Source organism: Falco biarmicus, chromosome 13, assembly GCF_023638135.1.
Source record: "Falco biarmicus isolate bFalBia1 chromosome 13, bFalBia1.pri, whole genome shotgun sequence".
NCBI classification, from domain to species: Eukaryota; Metazoa; Chordata; class Aves; order Falconiformes; family Falconidae; genus Falco; species Falco biarmicus.
The window spans coordinates 6,528,751-6,548,301 of record NC_079300.1 but is presented as its reverse complement, the minus strand read 5'-3'; the positions used below and the strand labels follow the sequence as shown (position 1 = coordinate 6,548,301).

At 41.8% G+C, this 19,551-nt stretch overlaps 1 protein-coding gene across 2 annotated transcripts in view; it reads right to left on the bottom strand.

The window, feature by feature from the left end:
• Nucleotides 1–19,551, bottom strand: part of FNDC3B (fibronectin type III domain containing 3B) — a 209,629-nt gene that overhangs the window by 151,512 nt on the left and 38,566 nt on the right. For both annotated transcript variants that reach the window (XM_056358484.1, XM_056358485.1), the window contains exons 2-3: nt 18,162–18,300; nt 8,729–8,804 (exon numbers count right to left, since the gene is read on the bottom strand). In XM_056358484.1, the coding sequence (XP_056214459.1) occupies nt 8,729–8,804; nt 18,162–18,272 (187 nt within the window). In that variant the 5' untranslated portion in view covers nt 18,273–18,300. The remainder of the gene's footprint in view (nt 1–8,728; nt 8,805–18,161; nt 18,301–19,551) is intronic.

Below are 19,551 nucleotides of genomic sequence, written 5' to 3'. Positions count from 1 at the left end.
GAAGCAGGATGCTTCGTTGTTATATACTTGCAAACCAGAATAGCTGGAGCCTGTATTTATTTCTCCTGCTGCTGATGATTCAGCCCCTGCCCCTGCGCTCTGGCCAAGCTGCTCTGCCGGGAGGCCACGTCAGCAGGACAGGGCGCTGGCTGCCAGGTCACACCGTGGCCGGCTGCAGCAGAGCCCCCGGCAGCACAGCCCGGCTCTCCCAGGGAATCGCACCATGGGCTGCGTTGGAAGGGACCTGAGAAGAGGCTGCAGGGTCGGGAAAGACTGTGGCCACCGCTCTGTGTCTACACCGATGCAGACCATTAGCAAGGCTCTCACAAACTGCTTAGAGTTTCCATGTTTCCAAGTGTTCCGAAAGTATTCCCGGTTCCAGCAGCATTTCTCTCCCTCTCTCTCCTCACAATGAGTAGTGTAAAACATTCAAACTTTAGGATTTGGAAAGACTGAGCCAAGTTAAAATGTAGTTACGTGTCAAGTTTCTTCTTTTTTCTTTTGTCTTGCATGAGGGGAGTTATATCAAGTAATACCTGCCAGTTCACTGTATTTTCATGGAAAGGTATTTTTAAAGGATATATACTCCATAGAGCAAATCGACTAGCGCAGGTGCATCTTCCTCAAGATCTAATCTGCACACATGCAGAAACAGATTTCCATGATTATTCTTAGCATTATCAGATTTAAAATGGAAACACTAAGATTGTTCACACAGTAAACAAAGCATCCTACTGTTTACTTTTGGCTTCTTACATGGCTTCCTATACTTTACTGTAGCGTGCTAAAAACAAAACCTACGAGATTAAAGGAGAATGGTGCCACTGTCACGCTGATTTGACTCACAAGGGAAAAAAAAAAATAATCTACTCTGAGTTAGCATCCCTTTGCTCTCTCAGAAGATTTCAACACAAGTTACACAAAGCTATCGAAACGTGAAAGTTAGTTATTGCACATGGAAGGAATAAATGATGCACAATCAGGACCTCAGTTTTCTAAGGTGACCAAACACTGAAAGGCTAAAGAGCCCGTGTCTGAATTTCAGGTGAAGTCACCAAAAATAACACCGAGGATAAAAGGCTCCACTGGAAAATCTGGCATTTTCTGGCTAATAATAAGGCAACAATGAGAAAATAAAATATCTGTTGTGATCACATGGTTAGGTATTAACAACAGGTCATTTATAGCTATGCCTCTGAAAAACTACAGAGTACACACCATGGGTATCCAAACGTAACCCAACAAGGGGCATGACTGAACCCAGGCCGGGGGACATGCCAGCGCTGCAGAGCCGAGCTTGCCATCACGCTGAAGTGACCAAAACTAGAAGATGGTGACAATGCCTCTAAAGGATGATACTGACTCTGTTGATCGAAGAAAATAAGTATTTTGGCCAATACAGCAAGGTTGGTTAGATAAAAATTACAAACAGCGACACAAGATTCTCCAGACTAGAGCTCTCCACCACCGTTTTGTTCTGGAGGATGCTTGTGCTGATAATTCCGTGTTCATCCATTAACAGAAAGAACCTTAATAAATCTAAACCTTATTTAAATGCGTTGATATGCTAAGGAGGCCAATGGGTATTGGAGGCCTGGTTTCTCCATCAAGTATTAAATTTAAATACCAAGTACCACGAGTCAAGTAAGATGATGTAAATGATTAGTAAGAATTATGTCTTAAAACGTATTGGGGTGAAAAGGGTGTTTACTGTAAAAGGGAAAGAAATTGAGCCAAAAATTAATAAACAAAATATAAAAAAGCTGTTTAATATCAAGAGAGCAGCTGTATTTTAGAACACTACTACCCAAACCATTTTTCTCCAAACTCTAATGACCAAAACAATTTGAACTGAAACTCCATTTTTCCAGCTGCGTAACCAGTCTGCACACCAGCATGTAGGTGGAAAGAGCCGAAACACTTTGGAGAAACAAGCAGGAGCAAAGTCAGAGCTCACTCTGCACTTCACCCCTCCCTCCCTTCCCTGACATCACCAAAGCATGTCCATCCCATCCCACCCCCGTGCACCCTGGCAGGTGTGTCCCCAGGAGCCCTTCCCGTGTCCCAGGAACATGCCTGACCTGATGCAGACACCCAACTAGCATCACACACAAGGCAGATGAAGCATGCTTTTCTTCCTGCAGAATGCAGAATTTCTTCCTGCAGAATTTCACGTTCTGATCAATGCAGTGCTCTGCAGCACATTTTGAAAACAGTAGTAAATTAATTTCTTCAAACTTAACCAAGGACCAAATTCTGAGAATTCAGCACCAGCTCCTGGCTCTCACCAGTGTATAGGCAGCGGCTGTCCTGAAATGCCCAGTGTACCTTCCCCCCCTCAGACTTCATGAGCTGCCCTTCAACTAAAGCCTATTTCCAGCCTTCTGGAAACCTCTCCAAAGCAACACGATTTCAGGTGCTGCTATCATTTCATCTCAGACTGAAAAAAAGCCAGGTACACCGAGGAGCAATGCATCATCTGCCTCTGTACCTGCAGAGCGATGGAGGGAGATGCTCTCAGCAGCTGATGCAACAGGTAAGCTTACAGAATCACACAAACAGCCAGCTGCCTGATCCTGTATTTTTTTTGTCCCACCTCCTTCAGTTCCTTTCATCCCCAGTCTCTGACACCCACCAGCTGCCTGCACGTGCCCTTCACTGCTCTCACCTTGGCACCTCCATCCGCACCCAGTAACAAGCCACAGGGATCACATTTGCTCACACCATCTCCCACCTATTTTCTACTCCTTCCTTCCCCCCAAGAAACTGACTCACTTCCTCATTTCCAATCTCATACTAAAGGGGAAAAAAAAATAAAGCCGCCTTTTGGTTTGCTTACACAAGATTGAACAGCCCTATTTCACTGACACACACACTCACTACATAAATCTGCAGCTATTTAGCCTTTAACATTACTCGTTCCTTTGCATTACCACACCAAACCACACCCACCCATCAAATTAAGGGAATAATAATTCCAGGAAATCTTTCATTTGAGAAACCACTGCTAGATTTTTAGCATACTTTTGGCCCTTCTCTTGAGTTACTGGCTTTTAGAGCCACAGAAAAAGCAGCACTGAAATTTAATTCTTGCATTCTTTGTTTTATGAGACAAGAACAAGCACAGGCCCTGGAGAGCTTCAAGTACAGCATCAATGGCAAAAACTTGAAAGTATCACTTGAAACAAATACCAGGATTAGTAAGCTATGTATGTTTATTATCCTGTTTTCATTTCAAAATGTAACCACCCAAAGGCAGCTTAGGTCCTTGTCTACTACTTCATGCTTAAACTTAGCTACAACCCCTCTGCGCCACTGCACATCTGTATCTTGTCCCTGAAAACATCACAAAAGCCCATTTAATGCACAGCCTTGTTCACCTGTGCAATGCTAGAATTAAAGCATAATTTCTTTCATTAGCATATTTTTTTTCTTTGCATACAAATTTTGTGCTTCACTATTCCAGACCTAGTGCTGTGATACTGAACAAAGTCAAGAGGTAAGTTTCAAGAGGGTATTTTCAACAGCATGGGCTAGACTGAATACGGCAGGAATTTCCATTTTTATCACGCCAGGTGTTTTTCTGCTACCTGTTCTTTCTTCTGTTACAAGTTTTTTGCATGCTGTGCATACATACAGAAAATTACAGAACAGAAAACTCAGTCTGCCTTGCTTGTGGCAGAAAATGAGACCCAGCTTAGGTATCATTTAGATGGATGGCAACAGAAAGTTCATTTAGCAATAACTGAGCAATTCTGCGTGATCAACGGATAGAAGTGTTATGCAATCTGTATACTCTATACATATGTATTTTCAACCTGTGGGTGACAACCAAGTTCAAGTGGCAATGTAGCACCGGAGTAATCATTTTGTCCTTATTTTTCATACCACACTGCACATGACAGCTTGGCATTATTGCCTTCTAGGATCAAAATGCACTGAACAGATCCTCAGGTACAGCTTCACTGCCCCGCACTATGCAGAAACTGCTGTGTTTTTAAGTAATTTAGCATATGACACAACTCTCATGCAGCAATAGAAGTTCTTACCAAAGATCTAAAGATAATGGAAAGGGGAATTTCCTGAACATGTCAGATTCACCCAGAATTCATTTATCCTGAAATTCAGAAAGCAGAATAATATTTTTTTCCCCCAATACAGAGGGGGCTGTTTCAATTCCATTCTGCAGTTGATCAGATCCACGTTCTCTCTTCCATATTTCATTTAATGTGGTTACCCCAAAGCACTAGCTAGAAGTAATCTTTCATGTAAAGGAAATACAAGGTCTACAGTTCCAGCTAAGCAAAGAAACAGGTGAGGATATGCCTTGCCCTCGTCCTTCCCTTGCAGAGCTGGCAACAGTCGAGTCCTGAGTTTGTGAAAAATTAAGTGGAAAAACACAAAAAGGAAATGAAGTATTTGAAGTATTGACGTATTTATGAAGTATTTACTATCCGTCAAAACTATATAAAGAGAGCAGCTTTTAAAATATGCACATTTCATCTCTCAAAAATACTAAATTAAGATCCTAAATCAGTCTGCCTTTAACCACCCAGAGAGGTACAGTTTTGCAGTCAGAGCCCAAAGCTCGGCTGGGGCAGCTGATGAGCAGGGCTCTCCTCCCCTGTCCCCCAGGGATACCACGGTTTTCAGAGGAAGGACACTAATACTGTGTCATTAACACGCCCATGGCTTAAAAGGAACAAAGAACGGTCATCCAGCCGCACACAAAGGATGTGCTTTATGTTCCCACTTTATAACACAGGCCAGGTGGCCAGCCTCGATACTCAGCAAGCACTCAAGTGTTTAACAGCCTAGAGGGGTACAGGCAGCATCAGCTCCCCGTCTTCTACTCAATTTCAGCCTCTACCAGTTATTAAAAAAAGATTCCTCTCAATGAATCCCCAACATCGCCTTTCTTTATTCCTTTATTTGGTGGTTGTTACAAAAGGCTACAGAAGTCACATACCACAGCATCTCTTCTACCACGTGGGATGGAAGAGGCAAGCCCTTCGGAAGCCAGCTGGTAACACATGTCCCGGTGAGAGCTTCCAGAACCGCTCAGAGGCTTCCCTGCATCTCCCGATGTGTGTGCTGTACCACACAGACCCGTCCTCGAGGGCCGCGTTTCTCCAAAAGACCAGACTGATCAATCTCTAAATCTGTCCCTCCAAGGAAACCACAGACCAGCTACACTTCTCCCAGCCACCGGCGCTGGTGAGCTGCCCAGTCCAGCACCCAGTTGTCATCTGCGGGGCTCGTAATCAGGGTCCTGAACAAGTCACCTCTGGCTACACACAAATAGGAAGCAGGAATGAAGAGAGCGCTCGCTGTAACACATTGCACATTCCATCAAAAGTACACATGTATTCTGGTTTTATAGTATTTAAGGGGTTAGTTTCTCAAATAGGGGCATTTTTATTTTTCAAAGTTTTCACTGATTATCTTACCGGTGAAACTCTGAGAAACTAGAAAAAAAGCTTTGTATTCAGGATTTCTCCACTAGTCCAAAACATCAGAGAACATCAAATGTGCATCTACTCTTTCTGGTTTTAAATAGTGGTTATTCAATTAGTGGCTAATTACACTTCAGGGCATTTAAAACAGAGGATATTCCGCAGAGGTTTTCCTCAAACAAGTGACATTCTTCCAACCTTGAGAAGACAAATGAAGTTTCACTAAGCCCTTTTTCTCCACTATTTTCATGTCAGTCCTCTAACGCATTACCATCAGCCACCCCCAGATACGCCATAGGCATGGAGCCAAAAAGGGTCCTGGGTACAAAGCACTGGTTCACAGGGTATCCAGACCACGCTCAAGGAGCACAAACCAAGGATTTCAAACATCTCAAAAAGCCATATATAAAAATAATGCTTTCCCCAAAGATAAAAAAAAATGAAAAGAAAAAAACAAACCACTTTGCTCACATAGAATAACAACTGCCCCTGCAGAACAGATACATTCCAAAGCAAAGAACAGCTTTCATGTAACCTGAACACTTTAGTGTAACCAAGTCATGACATCTCAAGTTTTTAATAACAGTGTTCACTCCCTGAAATCAGGGGAGCCACATGATTTACAGTAATGTAGTCCTTTGTATTGTGAATGCCAATTAATCCTATTTACAAGCACATCTTGCGTCTCAACACTGAATACGTGGCAGCAAGGAAAAAGCGAGTATCGTCCGTTCAACAGGGAGCTACCAGCTCAGAGGCATACACACTGTCCAAAAAGCGACTTCCATTCTGCTTTAACAGAGTGCTAAAATTATCCCGTAGCCTGCCAATCACAGTGCAATGTGCGAGCAAAGGAAAATGCATCATTATTGTCCAAGTGCTGCCCCACATAAAGGGCATACATTAACCTTTAAACAGAGTATTCTGTATCACAGAAATATCAAGAAGAAAAAAAAAGGAAAAAAAAAAGACACTGTCAGTTTTATGGAGCAAGGGAGTGTGTAATTTCCAAAACCACTGCAGACAGATTAAGTCCATCTTTTACAATAACCTCAGAGCACAGGAAAAACAGAACTGTCACGAATCCTAACCTTAGTACATTTGTTGGCTGATTACAGTTTCTTCTGCAACAGATCACCATTAATATTATTTAAGTTTTCCGCAATTGCACTGTGAACACAGCTTTATCAAAGAAATAAAAGCAACAACAATACAGTCAGGTGCTCTTCTGTGTTCGAAGCATGTACTTGTTTCAGCAATATAGATATTTCATAATAAAGTAGGAGTTGAAGCTTTAGCATGAAAAGAGTACCAGAATTTTCAGACTGAAATTCAAGAGTGTATACAAATAAACACATATGCTTTGGTGGTCAATACCGCAGCTCTACCAAACAAGGTGACAATCTTTTGCTACAAATTCTAGATTAATTTTATGAAAGACTGCTGACTAGTACCAAATAAGCCCCATTAGCACAAACATGTTAAACTAGTGGGATTACAGAACCAGGACATTTCAAATTGCATTCATTTAAACACACTGCCTGAACAACAGTTTGAGCATGAAAAAAGTTATAAATAAATGGTGTCATATTTGTAATGGGAATTTTTTATGCATTAACCAATATGAAGTATTCATTTCAAATAAAAGGAGTAGCCAGCTTTAGTCCTCTGTTAATTGCCACGTGGGCCAATTTCTTACCACACAGCATGTTGGCTATAAACCTTAACAAGCAGTTTTAAATTGCTGCTATTATTGCTCATCAAGACCAAATAATCCTGGATGGTGTTCAGGGAAGCTTCTGTAATGTCTGTCTCAAACAACTATTAATTTGTCATTTCCATGGGGATGAAATTTCAAGTAACAATCACCAACTCCTCCACTGTTTAGGGGGGTGGGGGGGGGGGGGGTGGGGGCACAGAAAAATGCAAAGAGACTGCAAGATGGAAAATTTTAAATAGACAAAAAGGACAAACTCTTCCTGACAGGAGCGGTGCAGCACTGAAGCAGTTTGCCCAGGGAGCAACTCCACCCTCAGAGCTTCACAACCCAGGAGGTTGTGGACAATCCGGGAGATTGTGGACAACCCAATCCACCTCTGGCACTATCCCTGCTTTCAGCAGCAGGTTGGATAAGGTGACCGACCCCCCAGGGGTCCCTTCTAATCCAAATTTTAACAAAAAGCATAGTCATCCTTGAGCTGTATGACCTTCGTAATCGATCTAAGAAACAGTCGTTCTTGAGTAGATTTGAAATTCACAGTCAAAAATACAGGGGCGATTCACTAGTTCCACAATTGAACTGACTTCCCCCCCTCCATTACTATCACTTTTTTAGGAAAGCCTTTTGAATTAATAGCCCACCGAGGCTGCTGCCTAAATGGTACAAGATCTGGAAGGGATGAGGGATGCAACACCACCTACCTCCCTTCTCAAAAAAGTAACAGCACAAGCACACAAAAAAAATATCACTGGAAACAGCAGCAGCAAAACAGCTACACAAAGTCTATTCCCTTCAAATTTCGATTTAACCCTCCTGTATGACTGTAGACATCATTATACCGAGGGAAACATCTGCTTCACCTCAAAGCTGTATTTTGCCACTAGCTAGAAACCCTCTTCACATTACTCAATATACAATCTGAAAGGTCTTTTGCTGCTTCTCCCTTCAGACCTGTTGAAAGATTTTATGTGGGTTCTCTTACAAAAACCAGAAACACTACCTATCATATTTGCACAATTTTACCAAGAGGTAAGACAGCAGTCAAAAGACTGCTTACGTGCTTTTCTTCATACTACACAATTAACTATCTCTGCTTTTGAAGACCTAATTCAAAATTCTCCTCAAAGCCAGTCTGGCTTCTCCAAGCACTCTGCACTGTCTGCACTTCTCTGCTCATTTTCTATCCCTCCTGATGCCTGTATGAAAACAAAATAGTTTTTTCATAGAAATCCACTTAGTCCGTTACTAGTCTAACTGGAGACCTCTCATTCATATGTATTACTTCATTGTAAGGAATATGCATATATATAAAATTTAAAAACAGTGATAAATGACTGAACAGAAAGAGAAATCTCCTGGACTTGCAATAAATTAATGACTCATTCCAAGATACTAAAGTTCTATAAAACATACAGCAGCCACGTCCGCAGCTTCTCACTCTTAAATGCTTCACTGTATTTTCAGAACTGCATGTCACATTTTTGTGGAGGTGAGAGAACCAGTTTTCCATAATGCAAGCAATGCTCATCCATACATTCCTGTATCCTCTTACCTTGGATGCACTGCAGGGTTCCATCCTCAGCCCTTATTGTAAAGGTTTCACCTGGATTAACTTGAACCAAAAAGACCTGCCAAAAGAAAGACACATTTGTTTTGCAGTGTTCTTAAAAAAAAAATAATTTTCTCCAAGCCAACAACTGTTTTCCCCTTACTTAGGAAGAGATACAGGGGGTAGCGAGGGAACAGACTGGCATACTGCATCTTTGGGTACCACCAGTGGCCAAGAGCCAGTAGAGAGTTACAGCCTACCTAGTCATCTAAACTCTAAGAGCTGAAATAAAGATGTAACTCAGTTGTGTGCAGGTGAGAATTATGGCTTCGGGTTCCACCACCACACTCCTGACATTGTTGTTAACTTGGCCAAATGCTGATAGCTAAGGACATAAATATTTAGACCACTGGCACATGAGAGCAGAGAGCGCAAACTCCAGCGTGCAGCATCAAGGCATACCAGGATTTCAATTTCACAGGAATAAATGTTTTTTTTTACAGTGTAAGGTGAGTCGATTCATCGCATTTTTAAAAATTTCTCCTTCGATCCTACACGTTACAGAACTTAGTTAAGCAAAATCCTGACACACACAGTTCAATATTTGCACACAGAACCAGTAATAAACTATTTATTTAATAACTAATATAATAATATCTTTTTTAAATGGTCAAAATATAACCTCAGTCTCCCACCACCTAACCCTGCAGATACAGAAATGCAACAAAGACCAGGAAGCACCAAAACCCATCCCAGTTCGGTGTACACTGTACTCACCTTTATTAATTTTCAGGTGTCTAAAATGATGGGTTTAAAATTTGCAGAGTTTCACTGGGAACTAGTGATCATTTATCCCATGCTCTTGCTACTTGTGAAACTTGTACTCAAATACTTTAAACACACTTCTGTTAACTTTGCATTGTCAGGAGTTCAATCAAAATCTGGATTAATCTTGGTATAAATTGAAAATTTAGATTTATCTTTTTGTGAAAGCTCTCTCTAAATTTATGTCTGATCTTTATATTCCAGGACACCTGCATGCAGAATTTAATCATTCAATCCGGAAAGACAGAATTTGAATTAATGTTGTGTTTCTGAATTCCTTAAACTAAATGCTAAGACAATTATGACCCAGAAGACCTTCTGAATTACAGTAATCCTACAGCAACCCATTGTTCTAGCAACATTTTCAAAGCACAAGCTAAAAATCAGAAAAATAACATATGAACGGCATTATTTTGCCTGCAACGGTAATTTCTCAGGGATCTGCGATCAGGGTGGATCTGATCCAGCACACAGAGCACAACAAATAGTTCAGAAAAGGTGAAAGGCACTGTTAACACCATTCCATCCCTAATCGCTGGAAAATCAACATTTAAGTGACAGCATTTAAATGCTCTTTTGCTATGAGCAGGCATGGATTATCCATCACAGGATATGGGCATCAGGTCAAAAGCAGCACAGAGCTTATGCAGTGTCATTCAGCTTTTAAAAAAACCACCCAAAACACAAACCAACAAACCAGAAACAGAGGCAAAAAATCGTAAAAATATTTCATTAGCTCATTTGCACTGTATGTCTAAACCAACCACTCTAAAGCTGGTTATTTATTAACACGCTTGATTAACATAAACCAGATGCACCATTAACCTTTGGAAGAACCTGGTCCAGCTCCTCAAAATACCCACCCTAACCAGACTGATGTCTCCTACATGAAAAGCTCGATCCTTTCCCTAAAGCAGAGTTGAGTTTGATGGTAGATAAAAGACTGACCATGAGAGAGGGACTGGTCTCGCCACATGAGGTACATGTCCACCCCGAAGATATCAAAAGGGTATGACTTAGAAATTTCTTTTCAAGGAGCCACTGCCAAAGGTCCATCACCAGCCCACACATCTGTACTAGCATGCCGGCCGTTGGGCTTTGGAAATAATTCCTTGCATTTCTGCATTAAAAAAAAAGACTATATCCCCAATAACAGCTGTTGCTTGATAGTCAGGATGAAGTAGCATTATCCTTGCCTAATTGTGTGTGTTTTTAACACAAACAAATTGTTCCCTCGATAAATTTGTTTCCTGAAGGGCAGCAGCCATCACTTTGTCCCTGCATCACAAGCCCATGGGACTTACATACAAAATGTTACATATATAGAAACAAACAATTCCTTACTAACAGTTCCCAGAGTGCAACAGCCTAAAAATTTCACATTTATTAAAAAAAAAAACCAACAAAAAACCAAACAACTAACAAACAAAAAACCCACCACCACCTCAGCACTACCTACTGTCACAAAACATGGGATTAAGTCGGTCAGACAGCAAAGTTCCCCTTCGTATGCTGCAGGATAACAACTGCCAATTCTGCTTGGCCTGTCTGGAGCAGGGACTACACTATTTTGCCTGAATTTTAAGTACAGCCCAATAAAGACAAGAGACCACAAAATATTTTCACCCAGGACTGTGTTTTGAGGTTGACTATCAAATACATTGAAGGGATAATGTTCTTCAACTATTCACTGTGCAATGAAGCCACAAGCCTTTTCAAAGCAATATTGCTGCTGGAAAAAAAGTGCTTTATTCCATCAGTCAATGATTTATACCAACTTCTACCACAGTTGTCACCTAAAATCCAGTAAAACTAATCCTGGTTTCCCAGGTTCTTGTGTAAGTTGTCCAGCTTCAAATGTTCACAAAATTGTATTTCCGAAATGCACATGATTTTTACCATCTCATCTCCTAACACTTTACAAGGCTGAAAGCCATTACCAATCCGGTTTTATTCATATTTAAACATTTAAATATATACGCAAGCACAATTATTTTCAAAAGGAGGTCAATGACTGCTATCAAACCAAGTAGGGCTTCTGCACCTAATGACAGCAGCCCCACCAGATCTGTACTTCCAGTGCAGGGGTTTTTTTGTGCTACAGAAGAAACACGAACATTTGTGAAATTCATTCACTTCAGCAAAATTCAGAACAATTAAGAGCCAAGGAGCAAAAAGAGAGCCCAAGGCCCTGAGCTGTCAAGCCTCCACGTACAACTGAAAAGGCTATCTCCAGCTAGGCAGGGTTTCTCGGAACGGTGAAGGAATCAACCTTCAGCTACAGTGGTACAGAAAAGCACATGCTAAAACCAGTAACCACCAGTGCACATCATGGACTTAGAAGTTATACTATAGGCAAGATCTGCATAGCAATGAAACACTGTAGCTTTCCTAAAAAGTTAAAAAAGTTCTGAAGATACCAAAAGACATTCTTCTGCACCGATGTTCACATCAGCCACCTTTGGAGCAGAACACCCCACTTAAGGGCTGTTGCTGGGGGCAGGCAGCTGTACCAACAGCAAACAGGGATAGCTGATGTGACACAGCACTGGAGCAAGGGCTGGACATGCAGGGAGGATGGTCGCCACACAAGCATGCATACCTGAGGTGGCTTCAGACCCAGAAGCAGCAATCGGGATGCTGCTCCTCAAGTAAGACCCTCTGCTTGCCCCCCCACTGCAGGCAGAACCCTTCCAGCAGGCTGCAACCTGCCCCCCCGCCCCCCCCCCCCCGCCTCTCTTCTCCTCCCCTCCGCCCAAAGCTGGGGTACTGGGGTTTGCCCACATAACCCACCCCACCACCCAAACCCCTCCGCACCCACCCTGGCCACGCACAACGCCCTCAAGAGCCTGCAATTGCAAAAGCACTTACTAACGAACTGCAGAGTTGAAATCAAACCATTAAAGGCAGCGCATGTCAAGCACTAGGTACTCTCCATCTTCCAGCCAACACCCCCAGTTTGTCCCAGTTGCCTGGGACAAAATGTATCAAGGCATGCCGCGACTTCTTTTGTTTATACACACAAAGTATTTCAAACTAATTCAAAGATTTATTTTTCCCCATGCCCTCCTAAACAACGAAACTGTGTCCTGCAGCCTGGAACGCAGCTTTTCTCTTTCCTTTCTACACAAGGGATCTTCACGAGAACGCCTTGTTTCTGAAGCGTTTCATTAAAAATCTGAGGAAAGCAATAAAAAAGTCTAAAGATAACATCTTTATTTTAATGCAAACAAACACAGATGATATTTAATTGCCCTATGCCTCTTCCAATATTCATCATCCCAAGTACACACGTTTATGAGATGGCAACAAGAGGAGAGATAATTTGAAGAGTCACTTTGAGCCCACCCTGCTGGCCGGCAGCACCACGAGGGTGCGGTCCCATGTCACTTCAGCCCAGTTTCAGTCCCCTGGCCCCCTCACGTCCAAAAAGCTGGAGCTCATGACAGCTGCGAGGTCAGCAGCACAGTCCCAAAAGCTTTTTATTTCTCCCTAAAAAGTTCTCTGATGCTTGCTTTAGCAGTTTAATCCACTCAAGTGTTGAACCCAGCCCTATCTCCTACACCCTCAGAGAAAGCTTGCCATCTCCCTAACACACTTTTTTTTTTTGCATTTATTTGGGATTTAAGAATGTTACTGTTGCTACATTTTATTTAAAGCTGTGTTTGTTAAGACTGATTAACGTTACTAAGTTGCATAGTTACTGTAAATATTTACAATCACACACACCCAATTTGGCAATAATTGCTCTGTGTCCAGACTATGTTTTCATTATGAGCCAAACACATGTCACTGGTGTCCCCCTCGGTCCTGCTGTCCATCTCCCATACCTACCCGGAGCAGGGGAAGAGACTAGCAAAGTCTAACATAGGCTTAAAGCTCAGGTTCAGGAATATAAAACTATATATATTGTGGGTAAACAGTCCCATACAGAGATAGAAAATGTTCCCTGATAAGGACCAAGGGCATATGCTATTATCTGTTTTGCACAGTGTTGATAGACTTATGCAGGTGGGTTTTTTAAGCACACACAAGAAAATCCACATTCAAAACAGGCCATCATCTCCTGCCTGCTTTGCTGCACATCACCTGCGAGCACAGGCGCAGCAGCAAGTAGGAGGACACCCACTTGCACCCACGTGATGCAATACAATCCAATGCTTGCTCTAAAATTTTTCCACTTTACGAGAAACTTTTCCTTGCTAAGGTTGAACAGCCACTTGCACTACTTTGGCTTATTGAAACGCTGCCTTAAGCGTTTCCCAATGTGGCCAATCTTCCCTTCCCTCTTTAGATATATCAAGCTACATACAGCTGGGGGGCATGGCATCATAGGCACCACCTGGGATCCAGCCACAGGTTCCTCACAAATGCTTTACATTATTAAAATCTACTGTATTTACAATTTCTATAGTGCAGTACTTTTGGAATATATTGCATCTTTGGGGGGAAAAAAAACCAACGAAAACAAAAACAAACAAAAAAACAACCGAAAAAAACCACCAAAACCAGAATAATCACTTGGGTCCATTCTCTGTTGTACTTTAAAAGACTGTTCCCCAGATCCCGATGAGTCTCCAGCTCTGTCCCACAGGAAGGGCTAAAGAGCTCACACCATGCTATCTGCAACATTCTTCTCAGGACCATGCATTCTCCCTCAGCCACACAGGAGCAGGTAGAATAAGTATTTTCAACCTCTCTTCAGCAAGAAAAAAAAAAAAAATAATCGAGGAATATGCTACATCTTAAAACAATAAAACAGTGACTTTCAGAAATCAATACTTTGATAGGTGCTCTGGGCTTAACTATCCTTTTTTTCATAGAACAGCAAATAGAGGCATGAAGCAATTCAGTTTATGAGCGTTACCAATAGACAAGCCCCACAAGTGACAGATCCTGAACCCCCTCATTTATCACAAGTTCAACATGCTTCACAGCAGCAGTTTACAAAATAAATCAATCTGTATATCTGCATAGCAAATTGCTCAGATAAGCAGGAAATTTTAAGATTCATGAAGTTTTAGCAAATTCTGTGTTTCATTGTACTCACAGAGAAACATACTTATGAGAACAGCCTCAGAGTTTGCCCACCAACAGCCTTCAGTTAAAATTCCTTCAGAAAAGTTCAGTTCAGAGATTTCCTAGATAGCAAACACTGCCTATGGGTTAACTCCGCTAAAGCTACTCTTCTGCTATCTGTTCTAGTCTAAATGCCTAAGACTACTGAGTGTTTTAAAAATCAGAATATTTAAACAGAAGGAAACTTCATCATCCTTTATCTGATAGCCATTTTTCATGGACTGATGCTTCTCAGGTACCTTATACGTGTACCAGTTATAAACTTTTTTCTTCCTGAAAACAAGCTTCCCATTTGCAATTATCACCCTCTCTCCCCTAAAAGGACATTCCTGCAAGTATCTATCAAACTTTATACTTTCGTGAAATTTTAACATCTCTATTTTTTTTTGGCACAAAGCTCAGCTACTGCTCAGGTGCAGTATAAGACACAACTAAATGCTTTCAAGCTCTTGCAGGGTGCACAGACTTGTGCTACAGGAAGGTACCAAACCTTGCTCCTCGTTCAGAGGTACTCTCATCTCCCTTATTCCAAGCGTGTGACCCTAAAACACCAGAACAAGCACGCACAGCACTACCTACAGTGTCTGGGCTCAAGCCAAACAGTGAAAAAACAGGGTTTGGCAAACACACCTTTACAAAGAGCAGGCAAGCACAAAACTTGCTACACCACTGCAGGTGCAGTGAGCAAACCAAGCCAAAATAAAACTTACCAAATTAAAATCACCCAGCATTCTGCACAGACATGCTATGGCACAGCTAGCTGCCCTCCCACTTTATACTGCAAGCTTTTTAGAGTTTGCAGTGGAGTACCTACAGGAAACCATTGAAATTCTTGGACCGAAAGGTTAATTATCGCTCCCTGAATCCCCACAGGAGTTAGAAGTGGATTAGAAGCAAAAAGAGAGTAAGCAGCAGCTCTGGAAGGGACATGAAAACATTAAATACAGTCAGCAGAAGTGGAAATTAAGTGTGGGAAACTTTAAAAAAAGCCAGTGCTAGAAATGCCATTTTGGGTAGTCTAGAGAAGAGGGATTACCGTCAAGCAGAGTGCTCTGCAGCACTCATACCCAGGAAGATAAAACAATTGAGCGTTCCTCTGCAATTGTCTTACAGCACAGGACTGTTTACTGGCAGAATTGCCTTCTGCATCACTCTCCATCTGGCTGCTGGCAAAGTTGTTTTACCAGCTCCAGTCTGCCCTTTTCTACATAAGAACTGTTGTGGTTGGGTTTGTTTGTTTGTTTGTTGGTTGGTTTGGGGGGGGGGGGGGGGGGGGGGGGGTTTGTTGGGGTTTTTTTTTGGTTTTTTTTTTTTTTTTTTTTAATAAAAGCCTTTTCTCTGAGACAGCAAGTGTGTCCAGAGCATCTCGTCAGAAGCAAGTACTGTCAGCTCCAAAGTATGCGGCACTGATCTGTGTGCTGGCCACACTGCGCTCTGGAAAACTCCACACGCCTCGTCTCCCACCAGCTCAGCTATGATGCTTGCTTACCGCCAGCTTCTAATAGAGACTGTAATTAAAGCCAGGAAAAGCACATGTCCTTATAAAACTAGCACCTATTTATGGAGCAATATAAACCATCTTTCTTAAGGAAGTCACTCTTACACAAATCTAATCTGAAGGCTGTTCTCCTGCCTTACAAGTAACTAAGATAAATCTCTTTCAACAAACATTTAACATTTGGTTCTATATTCCGTAACAAATCACGTTAAAAGCAATTAATGTAGTCCATTTGCTGCTATTCTACACAAAGATCAAAGCATTTATTCCAATCTCATTCCATTTTTAGAACTGCACTTTTAAAAGGTGAAGACATCAACTAAAGCTTCACAAATAGGATGAAAATAATAAAGCATAGAAGGCAGCTAAGCTTTGCAACATATGAGGGCACATCCAGACTAGAGGCTAAAAATAGTCTCACAGAAAACTGGTATTCCAGCTACAAGTACTTAAAGAGATAAGGCGGTGAGGTCTAAAAGCATCATCCAACAAACATTTACGCAGAAAAGGAACCTGGCCCAAAACTGTTCTGCCGAGTCATAGTTGCATAGCAGAGAAAAAGCAAGATGTAATGCACTTCCAGTACGTCAGCAATTCTTTTTACTCCAACACATTAGAAGAGAAGCCAGTTTAAAGGCAATGGAGGCATCCGCCAAGCAAGGCTGCTGAGTCATCACTGACGGGGAAATTCAATGACTGGACTTAGAGCCCCGTCTCAAAGGAGGGCTCAGAAGGCTTCATTTATTCTTTCTGTAACACAAAGGACCCACAGGACAGTCTAACCTGATAAATGGTTTCCAGCAAGGAGGAAAGGGCATATGTGAAGACCAATTATCCTATCCAGTATCGTAAGACTGTTCCTTTCCTTAAGCATATTAATATTGGACTTGGTAAATGAAGCCACTAAAAGCTTTCTTTTTCTGTTTTTTCAAGTTGAAGCACACTGTGCAGAAATGACTTTTAAAAAAAAAATCACAGCCATGTAAATCTCTATTATAATGAGAACCTAGATAAGCCAACAGACTTAAAAGCTTGCAAGAAAAGTAGAAATTATTCTTCCTCTTAAGGCTGGTCTAGTCAAAACACAGCTTAGAAGGAAGAACATGTGATCAAGGGAATAAGTAGTAACAGAATGGCATTTGATATTGAATCATGAAGTATGGCTTATTTCTAGCTTTGCTAAAATACTTTGCTGAAATGTCTCAAATCAGGAAGGAACCAAACAGTAACACAGAAAAACTGCTAGGGTAGATGTTCTACAAAGAGAAAGCTTAACCCAAGGTGACAGGTTTGGAAACCTACCAATGATCAGCTTGAACCTCCAAGCTGTATCCTGACATGAAGGCATCGTTACGGTCTTATAATCATCCTACCTACTTCCAATCAAGCTTATTAGAGAATACCTCCAGAAAAATACAAAGGCAACTATAAACTTGCCTTCCCTTCAAAAGCCCACTCAAAACTCCCTTCTGCTTCTTAAAATGAAGCACAGGGTAATACATAGGCCTGCCAGGATCCATACATTTAGGTAAGCAAATAATAGTAGACATCATAGGACTCATCTTAAGTTCTCCAGTTTTTTCTTTCTTTACTTTTTTTTTTTTTTTTTAAACACAATGTCAGCATTTTTGTTTTAAGTTCTTAAAATCTCATCACAGATAGTAGCAAGATGTCTGGGCAACAGTAGAGTAATTAAATCATAAAACTAACCCCCTGCAAAGCTTTCAAACATGTAGCATTTTTAGCCATAATTTCAATCCCATTAGTTTTACTTCAATGAACACACATGCAAATAATCATATTAAATTTAACGGTACACTCAAAGCACTGCTTTTAATGTCTTTCCAGGGTAAGGACAGATTTCTACCTTCCAGGTAATGCTCCACCCTCCCTAGTGCTAGGGAAACCTATCTTCCCCATCTTTAAAATCCCTTGGTGGCCCACCAATAGTTTATTTAATCTACAAAAAGTCGCTTAAAACTACAAAAAGTCACTTAAAACTGTTGAAAGTAATTTTCTGCAAAGCTCACTGACCTGCTGTGATCCGTCACCATTCACAATGTGAGGCATCATGGCTACCTCCCCGTTCAGCAACGGTGGCAGCTCCAGCGGAATTTGGTCGGTCATCATCATTGTGACGTACATTCATGGAGAATTTTCCTCAACGGGCTTCCTGCAAGAGAAGCATCAGTTACAGACCCTGGAAAACCCACTTATATTTTAGAAGGTCACCAGCACCTGTGTGAATTTTGCCATCAAGGCAGCAACCTAAGCAGGATACCTGCTTTTGTAAGAGGATGCATACAGGAACCCGATGCACCAAATGGAGGTTTTCACCATTAGATTAAAAGAGCGTGAGAAGCCAAGTTGCCATGCAAGACTTCCAGAAAGCAAATAGATTTCCACTCTTCTCCAACCCCATCACAGAGCTGAAATAATCAAGTTCCAAGATATTTTCAAGATTTGCTCTGTTCCTGAATTCTTGCTACCATAGCTTTTGGTGCTGCATCATCCATATGGTTAAGGCATCACATCAGTTTCACTGGATAGCCACAGTTTAAAGCCAAACATATTTATTTTCTTTCTAGGCCCGGTGAACAGTGAACTGCCACCTGTAACAGAACGAACAGGCACCTGACTTCCACTTAATCATGATCCAAGCAATTAAGGTTTCTGCCAGAGCAGGAGGGACAGCACATCCTCATGCTCCGAGTACCCTGTGCTATACAGACGACAACAGAAATCTCCCTCAAGGATTTGTGAAGAAACATCTATCGCTTCCAGCACACCCTCCCTCTTCACAGCTAATTGATGCAATATATAAGCATCACTAAAACCACAAGGAGACTGGTTTATAAACTCAGCATTAAGGGTACCATCATACTTATTTATGGGGCAATAATCCAGTTCTTCAGTGAATAAGATGGATGACATACTTAGCTTATCCAGATTTTTGCACAAGAACTCCTAAGCAAAGCAACCTTAGAGGTCCAGTGCTGATCAGGCAGCCTCCTTAGTACCTCTCGTGCCAGAGAATCCCAAAGTCCTCCTGAATAATTTCATATACATCACAAATGCAAGTTAGGAAAAAAGAAAAGTGCTGTAACAGGTGGCTGATAACAGCCACATAATCAGCTGGCACAAGATCACCTGAGAGGGGGAAATTTTTGGCCAAGGGCAACAGGGAAATCCCCACTCACAAGGGAAGTGTGGTGGGATCTAGTATTCACGTGGAGCACTGGACTACAGAGCCATAACCCAGTTGTTTAAGTCATCTGCTCTGGAGGGGATGGAAGGGCTGAGCCAACCTCACCAGGGTGGGAGCGTGCAGTTCCACAGATGCTGCACACTGCAAACTTAATATCCCCAGAGCTGCTCTGCCCCCAGGTGCTGCTAGGCTTTAAACTAAGGGGGTTTGGGTTGG